The sequence below is a fragment of the Tachyglossus aculeatus genome, chromosome X2, assembly GCF_015852505.1.
Source record: "Tachyglossus aculeatus isolate mTacAcu1 chromosome X2, mTacAcu1.pri, whole genome shotgun sequence".
In the NCBI taxonomy this organism is placed as follows: domain Eukaryota; kingdom Metazoa; phylum Chordata; class Mammalia; order Monotremata; family Tachyglossidae; genus Tachyglossus; species Tachyglossus aculeatus.
The window spans coordinates 31,816,803-31,830,048 of NC_052100.1; the positions used below are offsets into that span (position 1 = coordinate 31,816,803).

The following is a 13,246-nucleotide window of genomic DNA, read 5'->3' on the forward strand; positions in this document are numbered from 1 at the left end:
AGGGTTGGGGCTGGGCTTGGGCTGGAGTTGGGGCTGAGCTGGGGCTGGGACTGGATTGGGGCTGCAGCTAGGACTCGATCGGGGCTGGGTCCCGATCTGAGACTGGGCTGGGTCGGGAGCTAGGATTGGGCTGAAGCTCACCTCCTCCAGGAGGCCTTCCCAGACTGAGCCCCTTTTCCCCCCCCCCGCCCTACCGACTTCCCCTCCCCGCAGCACGTGTATATATTTGTACAGATTTATTAGTCTATTTTACTTGTACATATTTACTATTCTATTTATTTTAGTAATGATGTGCATAGAGCTATAATTCTATTTCTTCTGATAATTTTGACACCTGTCTACATGTTTTGTTTTGTCGTCTGTCTCCCCCTTCTAGACTGTGAGCTCGTTGTGGGGTAGGGACCGTCTCTAGACGTTGCCGACTTGGACTTCCCAAGCGTGTAGTACGGTGCGCTGCACACAGTAAGCGCTCAATAAATACGAGTGAATGAATGAATGATTGAATCTGGAGTTGGGACTGGGTCTCGGGCTGGAGCCGGGACTGGGCTGGAGCTTGGACTGGGCTGGTTCTGGAGCTGGGATTGGGACTGGGCTGGGGCTGGAGCCGGGACTGGGCTGGAGCTGGGACTGGGCTGGTTCTGGAGCTGGGACTGGGACTGGGCTGGGGCTGGAGCTGGGACTGGGACTGGGCTGGGGCTGGAGCTGGGACTGGGCTGGAGCTGGGACTGGGCTAGTTCTGGAACTGGGACTGGGACTGTGCTGGGGCTGGAGCTGGGACCGGGCTGGGGCTGGAGCTGGGATTGGGCTGGATTTGGAGCTGGGATTGGGCTGGATTTGGAGCTGGGATTGGGTTTGGGTTTGGGTCCGGGTCCGGGCTGGGAAAGGGAGCCGGGCTGGTCCTCGGCGGGGGCCGAGGCTGTTGCCACCCCGTGTCCCCGGCCCCGGTGGGGTCCGGGCTGGGGGCCCCCGGCGGCGGCGGAGACCCCGGCCCGCCCGCCCGGCCCCGCTAGTAGTCATTTCGCAGAAGGCGATTTTCCTCGCTCACGCTGCCAGGGGAAGCTCGGCTCCAAATTTCCACCGGCGGGGGAAGCCTACGATTTGACATAATGACTTCAGCATGCGGCCCCGGCCCATCGGGGCCCCCGGGGCCCCCGGGGGCCCCGGCCCATCGGGGGGCGTCGGGCGGGGCCGGGGGGCGCCCCCCGTCGGGATGCCGGAGAAGCGGGACCCCCCCGGGGGGGCGGGAGGAGAGGGCAAAGGAGCGGACCCCGCAGCCCCCGGGATGGCAGGGGACGGGGCGGAGGGAGGGAGGGACGGGGAGGGAGGGAGGGGAGGGTCGGGGGGGAGGAGGAGGAGGAGGAGGAGGAGGCCGGGCCGGCGGGGGAGGGGAGGGGAGGGGAGGGGAGGGGAGGGGGGCGGGGGGTATTTTCCAGGTTTAAAAAGGCAGCGGCCCGACCGCTCCGCTGCGTCAGAGACTTTGAGATTCTTGAAACTCGCAGAGCCAGCCCGCCCGGCTCGGGAGGACCCAGGCGGGGGGAGGAGAGGAGGAGAGGAGAGGAGGAGAGGCGGACAGGCAGCCAGGGGCACGGGGGGGAATCCACTTCACAGTGCTCCCCCCCCAACACACACACACACACACACACACACACACACACCCCAGCACAGACACGACAGTCCCGTCACGTCGGGACTGCACAGGACCGGAGCCCCTCTTTCTCCCCCTCTCTCACGCTGAAACACACACTCACAGCCCAGCACACGCACGCACATACCCAACAGACCCGTCATCCCGGGACTGCACAGGACCGGAGCCCCTCTCTCCTTCTCTCTCTCTCTCTCTCACACACACATCCCAGCACACATACGCGCATACACAACAGTCCCGTCATCTCGGGGCTGCCCAGGAGCAGAGCTCCTCTTCCTCCCTTACTCTTTCGCGCAGAAACGCACGTTCGCACCCGCACCCGGCTACATCCCCGTATAGCCAGCGGCCCTCCACCAGCCCTCAGAGACTCCTTCGGAGGCAGTCACACACACACACACACACACACACACACACACACACACACACACAGACACACAGAGGCACATATACCCACGTACCTCGCCAACCCTCCACCCCTTCATGCCATCTCCCCGGGGCAGCTGCCGTTAGCGCAGGAAACGGCTTGGAGTTCCTCTCTTCTCTCCGGTGGTGGTGGTGGTGGTGGTGGGGTGGGGGGTGTGAGTGGCCGGGGCGGAGCGGAGCGGTCCGCGGAGTGTGGGGGCCGAGGGCCGAGGGCGCCTGGCTGGGGCCGCCCCCGCCGGGTGGATGCCCGGTCCCGGCTCCGGCCGCAGCGCCAGCTTCCCGGTTGCCCTGCCCGGCTTTCCGCTCGGGCCCCCGGCTCCGGCCTGTCGGGCAGCCCGGTCGGGACGTCTCCAGGCGGCCGCCGCCCCCATGAAGTCTTCCGAGGAAGGTAAAAACCGGGGTCCAGGTCCGGCTGGCCCAGCGACGTCGGCGGCCGACTGCTTTGGGGAAGGGGGCGGGGTGGCCCCAGGTAGGGGGGCTACGGCTGTGGTTAGTCAGTGCAAAGGAAAGGAAACACTGGGAGCCCACTGTTGGGTAGGGACTGTCTCTCTATGTTGCCAACTTGGACTTCCCAAGCGCTTAGTACGGTGCTCCGCACAAAGTAAGCGCTCAGTAAATCCGATTGATGATTGATTGATTGGAAAGCAGCTCCGCCACTTGTCTGCTGTGTGGCCATCCGCTTCCCTTCTGTGGGCCTCAGTTACCTCAGCTCTAAAATGGGGATTAAAACTGCCCGGGGGACAATCTGATTTCCTTCTATCCACCCCAGCGCTCAGAAGAGTGCTCGGCCCACAGTGAGCGCTTAACAAATACCATCATTATTATGATGATAGTATTATTGTGTTAAGGGGTGGGAGGAGGGCAGTTGGGCCCGAGGAGGGGGTCCGGACGAGCCCGAGGAGGGCCTTGTACTTCCCAAGCGCTTAGTACGGTGCTCTGCACACAGTAAGCGCTCAGTAAATACGATTGATTGATTGATTGATTGGTCGTCGTCCCTTCCCCTCCCGGTTCCTCTGCCCTGGCCCTGGGATCCCATTTAGGGAGAACGGGCAGGGGTCGGGGGTCAAAGGCAAGGGCTCCAGGATTCCCAGCCAGGACGGCTGGTCCTGGAGGGGTGTTGGCAACTCCGACTGTCTCTCCTGGAGTACTAGCAGGGGAAAGGGTCTCGCGTCCCGTCCCCCCCCCGGACCCTCCTGACAATCTCATAGGGGACCCCAGAAAACCAACTTCCCACACCGGTTCCGACTCCCGTTCCGACAGAGGAAACGTCATCCTCCCGGTTTCTCCCGCGTCCTCTTGTGTAGGAGAGATGGGGACGCAGAGACAGAGCGATGGGAGATGGAGTGATGGGGAGACAGAGATGAGGGCGAGAGAGAGACGGGGAGAAGGGCGAGAGAGAAGGAGGCGGAAATAAGGAAGAGAGACAGAGAAAGGGAGTAGGGACCGAGACAGAGAAAGAAGAAGAAAAGGTAGAGATGGAGACACAGAGAGAGAGATGGAAGCAGAGCTATCCCCAGCAGACACCTCGAGGGGGTCAGCGACAGAAGGGAGTGAGAATCGACCCCAAATTTCCTCCGGTTTTCAGATCTAGAACTAGGCCGCGGCGCCACCATCCCCGGCAAAAATCGATGCCCTCGTGGCGTTGTAAAAGATGGGTTCTGGGCGCTTCCCCATATCCCCTTCTCTCTTTCCACCAACCCAACGAGGAGGATCCGGAGAAAGTTCAGGAAACTCCCAATAGACCCACAGACTCGAACCCAGAGGAGCCGGAGTCTGAGCTTTACTCCCCTCGGAATCCAAGGGTGTCTTGCTCCTTGACTGGGCCCCAATTCGCATTGCGGGAAGCGAGGGGCACGGCTGTCACTTTTTCTTCTTTCTTTCTCCTGTCCCCTTCTCCCATCTGTCTACTGGGGACAGAGCACTGCACAAAGTGCTTGGAGAGTACACTGCAACAGAGTTAGTTAGATGAGATTCCTGCCCACAAGGAGTTTATAGTCTGGAATGGTGGGTTGCGGGGGCACGAGGGGAGACCCATGAAAATAAATTAGGAATAGGCACAAAAGAGCTGTGGGGCTGTGGCGGGGTGACTATAATGCCATCGTTATTATTTTTATTATTATTATCAAGTGCTTAAATGGGGTAAGTGCAATGGCGATGCAGCAGAAAGGAAAGGAAGAAGGGGAAAGTTGGGCTGAGGTAATAATAATGATAATGATGGCATTTATTAAGCGCTTACTATGTGCAAAGGACTGTTCTAAGTGCTGGAGAGGTTACAAGGTGATCAGGTTGTCCCATGGGGGGCTGACAGTCTTCATCCCCATTTTACAGATGAGGTAAATGAGGCCCAGAGAAGTTAAGTGACTTGCCCAAAGTCACACAGCTGACAACTGGTGGAGCCGGGATTTGAACTCTCCCCATCCCCCCCGCCTTACCTCCTTCCCCTCCCCACAGCACCTGTATATATGTATATATGTTTGTACATATGTATTACTCTTATTTGTACATATTTCTTCTACTTATTTTATTTTGTTAATATGTTTTCTTTTGTTCTCTGTCTCCCCCTTCGAGACTGTGAGCCCACTGTTGGGTAGGGACTGTCTCTATATGTTGCCAATTTGTACTTCCCAAGTGCTTAGTACAGTGCTCTGCACACAGTAAGCACTCAATAAATGCGATTGAATGAATAAATGAACCCCTGACCTCTGACTCCAAAACCCGGGCTCTTTCCACTGAGCCACGCTGCTTCTCCTGCAGAGGTGTGGGGAAAGGCCTGCTGGAGTTCTCTCCTCTCCCTTCTCCCTCTTTTTCCCTTTCCCTTCTCAGCTCTCCCCCTTCCCTGGGGTCTCCCGTATGCTTGGCACATAGTAAGCACTTAACAAATACCATTATTATTATATTCTAGTAGGCATCCCTCGAGTTTTGTATTTGGATGTCCACAGAGCCACTACGACACACACTCTGCCCCTGGCCCTCACATAGTAATAATAATAATAATGAGGGTATTTGTTAAGCGCTTACTATGTGCCAAGCACTGTTCTAAGAACTGGGGTAGATGCAAGTTCATCAGGTTGTCCCACATGGGGCTCACAGTCTTAATCCCCATTTTACCGATGAGGTTACTGAGGCCCAGGGAAGTGAAGTGAGTTGCCCAAAGTCGCATAACAGAGAAGTTGTGGATCCGGGATTAGAACCCACAACCTCTGACTCCCAAGCCCCTGCTTTTTCCACTAGGCCACGATGCTTCCCTACCCAACACTTTCCCGGATCAGCCGGTTCTACTCTTCCCTCTCTGAAGAGCGACCCAAAGCGCGGCGCTCTGAAATCCGGCCCGGGGCGACGTGGCCTGCAAATTAGCACGGCCAAGTGGCTAGATCCCGGGCCTGGGAGTCAGAAGGTCACGAGTTCTAATCCTGCTTCTGCCACCTGTCAGCTATGTGACTTTGGGGAAGTCTCTTCACTTCCCTGGGCCTCAGCTACCTCATCTGTAAAATGGGGATTAAGACTGTGAGCCCCGCGTGGGGCAACCTGACGACCTTGTATCTCCTCCAGCGCTTATAACAGTGCTCCTCACATAGCTTAACAAATATTATTATTATTATTCTCTTTGCCTCAGTTCCCTCATCTATAAGTGGGCTCTACAGGGGACAGGGATTGTGTCCAACCCGATTTGTTTGTATCCACCCCAGAGCTTAGCACTGGCACATAGTAAGTGCTTAACAAATGATTATTATTATTATATTATTCTCTGTGAGAATAGTTCTCGAGACTGTGATCCCTACAGGGGACAAGGACTGTGTCCAACCCGATTTTCTAGTATCCACCCCAGCGCTTAATACAGTGCCTGGCACATAGTAAGCGCTTAACAAATACCATAAGTATTATTATTATTATTATTATTTTATTCTCTGTGAGAATAATTCTCGAGATTGTGATCCCTACAGGGGACAAGGACTGTGTCCAACCCGATTTTCTAGTATCCACCCCAGCACTTAGTACAGTGCCTGGCACATAGTAAGCGCTTAACAAATACCATAAGTATTATTATTATTATTTTTATTTTATTCTCTGTGAGAATAATTCTCGAGATTGTGAGCCCTACAGGGGACAAGGACTGTGTCCAACCCGATTTGCTGGTATCCACCCCAGCGCTTAGTACAGTGCCTGGCACATAGTAAGCGCTTAACAAATACCATAAGTATTATTATTATTATTTTTATTTTATTCTCTGTGAGAATAATTCTCGAGATTGTGAGCCCTACAGGGGACAAGGACTGTGTCCAACCCGATTTGCTGGTATCCACCCCAGCGCTTAGTACAGTGCCTGGCACATAGTAAGCGCTTAACAAATACCATAAGTATTATCATTTTTATTATTAGTGTCGGGGGGCCCGGGTGCGGGGTTCAAACCTGGGTTGAGCTCCTAGGGAGGAAGGAGCCTGAGGTGCCAACAGGGCCGGGGCCCTCACAGTCATGCATTGCAGCGCATTGCGGTAAACACTCCTCCGCACCCCGTAACCCCACCAAAGAGAAGGCCTCTAAACCAGTGGCCCTAATGGGATTCCCATGGAAGAAGACCCCAGGCCAGGGCCGAGAGGGCCGGAGCCCTTTAGAGGAACAAAAACAATAGTAGTAGTAATAATAATGGTATTTATTAAGCGCTCACTATGTGCCAATCACTGTTCTAAACGCTGAGTAGATACAAGGCAGTCAGGTTGAAAACAGTCCCTGTCCCACGTGGGGCTCATAATCTCAATCCCCATTTTACAGATGAGGTAACAGGTACAGAGAAGCGAAGTGACATAATAATAATCGTAATAATAATAATAATAATGGTATTTGTTAAGCGCTTACTATTTGCCAAGCACTGTTCTAAGCGCTGGGGGAGATACAAAGTCATCAGGTTGTCCCACGTGGGGGTCACAGTCTTAGTCCTCATTTTACAGATGAGGGAACTGAGGCCCAGAGAAGTGAAGTGACTTCCCCAAAATCACACAGCTGACAAGCGGCGGATCGGGGATTAGAACCCACGACCTCCGGCTCCCAACCCCGGGCTCTTGCCACTAGGCCATGCTGCTTGGAACCGGGCCTGTTGGGACCCAGGGTCTCCTCCCCGGTCTGGAGCCCCGAAATCAGGTTTTGAGGTCATTCAACCAATCAGTCAATCGTATTTATTGAGTGCTTATTGTGTGCAGAGCACTGTACTAAGCGCTTGGGAAGTACAAGTCCCCACCTCTCCCCTGAAGGGGGGCCGGCGTTTCACATAGAGTGAGGGGAGGGACAGGGGCGGGTTGCCCTGTGGTAGGGTCGGCGGGCGGCCTTCCTGTGGGAGGGGGTCCACAGCGTCTATTAGCTGGGAAGACCCAAATTGGGGGTGAATGTGGGAAATGTAGAGGTTTCCGGGGGCCTCGTGGGGTTGGGGGGGCGACCAGGAGAGGAGGGGCAGTGGGTCCTCTTCATTTCTTGAGATTCCAGGACTCCTGGCTTTACTATGGATCAGCTAAGAGATCAACTGCAATGGGCCCAGGACCCACCGAGAGGGTGCATGCCACCAGAGAGTTGTGTACACTCATAAACTTAGAACGGTGCTTGGCACATAGTAAGAGCTTAACAAATATTATTATTATTATTATTATTAAACACTGGGTGGGTACACTATGGTATGCGGAGGAGGTCTATGCATGCTTGAGTGTGCAGTCATTGGGTGTTAGGGTGCAGGCTCTAGGACATACCCGTGTCTGTACACTTTGGTGTGGTCTTCACAATGTGGTACGTACAGGTGTGTGTACACCGTGGATGTTTATGCCGTGCGCTCAGCGTGTTCGGATTACAGTGCGTTAAGAGAAGCAGCGTGGCTCAGTGGAAAGGGCCCGGGCTTGGGAGTTAGAGGTCATGGGTTCTAATCCCGGCTCCCCCACATGTCTGCTGTGTGACCTTGGGCAAGTCACTTTTAACTTCTCTGAGCCTCAGTTACCTCATCTGTAAAATGGGGATTAAAACTGTGAGCCCCACGTGGGACAACGTGATCACCTTGGATTCCCCCCCAGCCTTTAGAACAGTTGCACAAAGTAAGCACTTAGCGAATGCCATCATTATTATAGTGTGTGTGTCTATGTGTATACACCACAGCATACCGTGGGTGCCTATGCAGTATCTGTACACTGTGGTGTCATGTTCGCACTGTGGTATGTGTGTGTGTACATTGTGGTGCACTGTGGGTGTTTGTGTTTAGTGTGTTTGCACTATGGCGTGTGTATACGGGTGTATACTGAGGCATACCATGGGTGTTTATGCTATGTGTACTTAGTGCTTGAGCCCCTTCCTTCCTCTCACCCTCGTCCCCCTCTCCATCCCCCCATCTTACCTCCTTCCCTTCCCCACAGCACCCGTATATATGTATATATGTTTGTACATATTTATTACTCTATTTATTTTACTTGTACATATCTATTCTATTTATTTTATTTTGTTAGTATGTTTGGTTTTGTTCTCTGTCTCCCCCTTTTAGACTGTGAGCCCACTGTTGGGTAGAGACTGTCTCTCTATGTTGCCAACTTGTACTTCCCAAGCGCTTAGTACAGTGCTCTGCACACAGTAAGCGCTCAATAAATAAGATTGATTGATTGATTAGTGTGTTTGCACTGTGGTGTATGTACACCTGTGTATACTGAGGCATACCCTGGGTGTTTATGCTATGTGTGCTAGGTGTGTTTGCACTGTGCTGTGTGCATATGTGTGTACCCTGAGACATACCGTGGGTGTCTCTGCAGTGTCGTCTGTACTTTGTGCGTCCTCAGGGAGGTGAGGTTGTTCACTGGGGCGTGCACGCTGAGGTGTACCATGGATGTGTAAACTGTGCATGTAGTGGGGGGTGTCTGGGTGTGTGTGTTTTTGGCGGTGTGTTCCCACCGTGTCTACTGGGAGAGAAACTCTGGCTAGGACTGGAGCCCGGAGGGGGGAGGAGGAGGAGGGGGAGGAGGAAGAGGAGAGGAGGAGGGGGAGGAGGAGGAGGCCCAACGTTTGTAGGCCCCAGCGATTCCTCTTGGCAGCCCGGAGCGACCAGCGGGGGGCGCGGGAGAATAATAATGATGGGATTTGTGAAGCGCTTACTATGTGCCAAGCACTCTTCTAATAGCAATTAGAATAATGATGGGATTTGTGAAGCGCTTACTATGTGCCAAGCACTGTCTGAGAAGGAGAAACAGAAGCGGCTCCATCGGGTTGCCTCCCTCGTGGGGTGTGTCATGGCACACACACACACACACACACACACACACACACAGCACAGGGGTGTGTCCCAATCCCCCCCTCCATGTCTGTCTGTCTCTCTCTCTCTCCTACACACACACACACAAGCAAACACACTGCCACAGACATACACACCCACACCATTTCACACGCAACTCACCCCAAGCCCTTACACCCTCCAACCACACAAACACACACCTTACATGCAGCCCCCACACGAAAGCACACTTACGCCTTTTAGACTGTGAGCCCACTGTTGGGTAGGGACTGTCTCTATATGTTGCCAATTTGTGCTTCCCAAGCGCTTAGTACAGTGCTCTGCACATAGTAAGCGCTCAATAAATACGATTGATGATTGATGATGATGATGACTTGATGCCTACAAACACGCGCGCTCATTTGTTAAGCACTTACTATGTGCCGAGCACTGTTCTAAACACTGCGGTAGATACAAGGTATAAGATTGTCCCCCTTGGGGCTCACAGTCTTAATCCCCATTTTACAGATGAGGTAACTGAGGCACAGAGAATCAATCAATCAATCAATCGTATTTATTGAGCGCTTACTGTGTGCAGAGCACTGTAGTAAGCGCTTGGGAAGTACAAGTTGGCAACAGTCCCTAGAGAAGTTAAGTGACCGGCCCAAAGTCACACAGCTGGCAAGTGATAGAGGCGGGATTAGAACCCACCCATGACCTACCTCTCTTCCTCCCTTCAAGGCCCTACTGAGAGCTCACCTCCTCCAGGAGGCCTTCCCACACTCAGCCCCTTCCTTTCCCCCTCGTCCCCCTCTCCATCCCCCCATCTTACCTCCTTCCCTTCCCCACAGCACCTGTATATATGTATATATGTTTGTATATATTTATTACTCTATTTATTTATCTTACTTGTACATATCTATTCTATTTATTTTATTTTGTTAGTCTATTTGGTTTTGTTCTCCGTCTCCCCCTTTTAGACTGTGAGCCCACTGTTGGGTAGGGACTGTCTCTATATGTTGCCAACTTGTACTTCCCAAGCGCTTAGTACAGTACTCTGCACACAGTAAGCGCTCAATAAATACGATTGATTGATTGACCTCAGACTCCCAAGACCAGGCTCTTTCCACTAAACCTCACTGTTTCTCCGAAATCTCCTCCTCCGTCCCCCCGGAGGAAGGCAGGGAGCGAATTGCCCCTCCCCCCGGCCTCAGTTTCCTCATCTGTAAAATGGGGACTGTGAGCCCTATGCGGGACAACCTGATGACCTTGTATCTCCCCCAGTGCTTAGAACGGTGCTTGGCACCTAGTAAGTGCTTAACAAATACCATTATTATTATCATTATTATCGTTATTATTATTAAGGGGGGAGAGTAAGAGTCCCCCGGGGGGGCTCCGGGCTTGGGTCCACCTGCCGGACCAGGAACAACGCAGACCTCTGCGTGGTCTCTGGGAATCAATCAGTCATTCAATCGATCAATCAATCGTATTTATTCATTCATTCATTCAATCGTATTTATTGAGCACTTACTGTGTGCCGAGCACTATACTGAGCATTTGGAAAGTACAATTCAAGAACAAGCAGCGCGGCTTAGCGGAAAGAGCCCGGGTTTGGGGGACGTGGGTTCTAATCCCTCCTCTGCCACTTGTCAGCCGTGTGACTTTGGGCAAGCCGCTTCACTTCTCTGTGCCTCAGTTGCCTCATCTGTAAAATGGGGATTAAGACTGTGAGCCCCACGTGGGACAAGCTCATTACCTTGTGTCTACCCCAGCGCTTAGAACAGTGCTTGGCACATAATAAATACCTAACAAATACGATAATTATTATTGTTATTAAATAGGGACAATCCCTGTCCACAACGGGCTCACATTTGAGCTCCCCATAGCACTTGTGTATATTTGTAAGTATTTATTACTCTATTTTATTAATGATGTGTGTATATCTATAGTTTTATTTATTGTGATGGTATTGACACCTGTCTACTTGTTTTGTTTACTGTCTGTCTCCTAGATTGTGGGCCTGTTGTTGAGTAGGGACTGTCTCTATATGTTGCCGACTTGTACTTTCCAAGTGCTTAGTACAGTGCTTTGTAAACAGTAACCGCTCAATAAATACGATTGAATGTATGAATGAATTTGAGCGCTTACTGCGCGCAGAGCCCTGGACTAAGCGCTTGGGGGAGGACAATACAACAGAGATAGTAGACACCTCTGCCTCTCTTTCTTTCTGTGTTTGTGATACCTCGGCCTCTGTCTGCTTCTTTCTATCCGTAAGCCCGTTGTTGGGTAGGGGCCGTCTCTATATGTCGCCGACTTGTACTTCCCAAGCGCTTAGTACAGTGCTCTGCACACAGTAAGCACTCAATAAATACGATTGAATGAATGAATGAATCCGTAGCTCTGTTTCTAGCTCTGCCTGTCTTTCTCTCTGGTCCTATCTCGGCTTGGGTGTCTCTCTCCGTTCCGGTCTCTGACCCTCATTGCCTCTCATCATCATCAATCGTATTTATTGAGCACTTACTGTGTGCAGAGCACTGTACTAAGCGCTTGGGAAGTACAAATTGGCAACATATAGAGACAGTCCCTACCCAACAGTGGGCTCACAGTCTAAAGGGGGAGACAGAGAACAAAACCAAACATACTAACAGAATAAAATAAATAGAATAGATATGTACAAGTAAATAAATAAATAGAGTAATAAATACGTACAAACATATATACATATATACAGGTGCTGTGGGGAAGGGAAGGAGGTAAGATGGGGGGGATGGAGAGGGGGACGAGGGGGAGAGGAAGGAAGGGGCTCAGTCTAGGAAGGCCTCCTGGAGTAGGTGAGCTCTCAGTAGGGCCTTGAAGGGAGGAAGAGAGCTAGCTTGGCGGAGTTGCCTCTCTTTGCTTCTATCTCTGCCCGTCTCTCCATCTCTGTCTCTTTGCTTCTATCTCTGTCTGTGTCTCTTCTGTTCCTGTTTCTGACTGTCTCGGTGTCTCTTTTTCTGCTTCTGTCTCTGCTCGTCTCTATCTTTCTCTTTGCTTCTCCCTCTGCCCGTCGTCTCTGTACCTGCCTCTGACTGTCTCACCGTCCCTCTCTCCCTGCTTCTGTCTCTTTGCTTATGAGAAGCAGCGTGGCTCAGTGGCAAGAGCCCGGGCTTTGGAGTCAGAGGTCACGGGTTCAAATCCCGGCTCTGCCAGTTGTCAGCTGTGGGACTTTGGGCAAGTCACTTCACTTCTCTGTGCCTCAGTTACCTCATCTGTAAAATGGGGATTAAGACTGCGAGCCCCCCGTGGGACAACCTGATCACCTTGTATCTACCCCAGTGCTTAGAGCAGTGCTTTGCACATAGTAAGTGCTTAATAAATGCCATTGGTATTATTATTATAGAGTCCGGGCTTGGGAGTCAGAGGTCGTGGGTTCTAATCCCGCTCCGCCACTTGTCTGCCGTGTGACCTTGGGCAAGTCACTTCACTTCTCCCCCTTCTGATGGGCCTCAGTTACCTCATCTGTAAAATGAGGATTCAGACTGCGAGCCACACTTGGGACAACCTGCTTATCTTGTACAGCGCTTTGCACATAGTAAGCGCTCAACAAATACCATCATTATTATTATTATTACTGTGGGCTTGGTACAGTGCTATGCACGCCGTAAGAGCTCAATAAATATGATTGAATGAATGAGTGAATGTGGGCGGGGAATGTTACTGTTTTTTGATTGTTATTATTATCTCTGCCCCCCTGCCTCTGTGTCCCTTCTCCCCCTCCCCCTTGCTGTGGCCCCAGCAGGAGGGAGGAGGGGGAGAGAGGCCACCCAAGGCAGGGGAGAGGAAAGGACCGGAGGCCCTTGTCTCTCTCTGCGCCTTACGTAGGGGAATTATTTTAAAAACGAGGAAGCCGGCTGGTCGGCGGAGCTCGAGGCTTGTTTATACAATCCCGGAAATATCAACAGCGAGGGCGGGGGGTG

The 13,246-nt window shown here is 52.4% G+C and overlaps 1 protein-coding gene across 1 annotated transcript in view; it reads left to right on the forward strand.

The window, feature by feature from the left end:
• The first annotated feature begins 2,379 nt into the window (after window positions 1-2,379).
• The window catches only part of NFATC1 (nuclear factor of activated T cells 1), a 119,702-nt gene continuing 108,835 nt past the window's right edge, over window positions 2,380-13,246 (forward strand). The window contains exon 1 of the mRNA XM_038771110.1: window positions 2,380-2,456. Within this exon, the coding sequence (XP_038627038.1) occupies window positions 2,438-2,456 (19 nt within the window). The 5' untranslated portion in view covers window positions 2,380-2,437. The remainder of the gene's footprint in view (window positions 2,457-13,246) is intronic.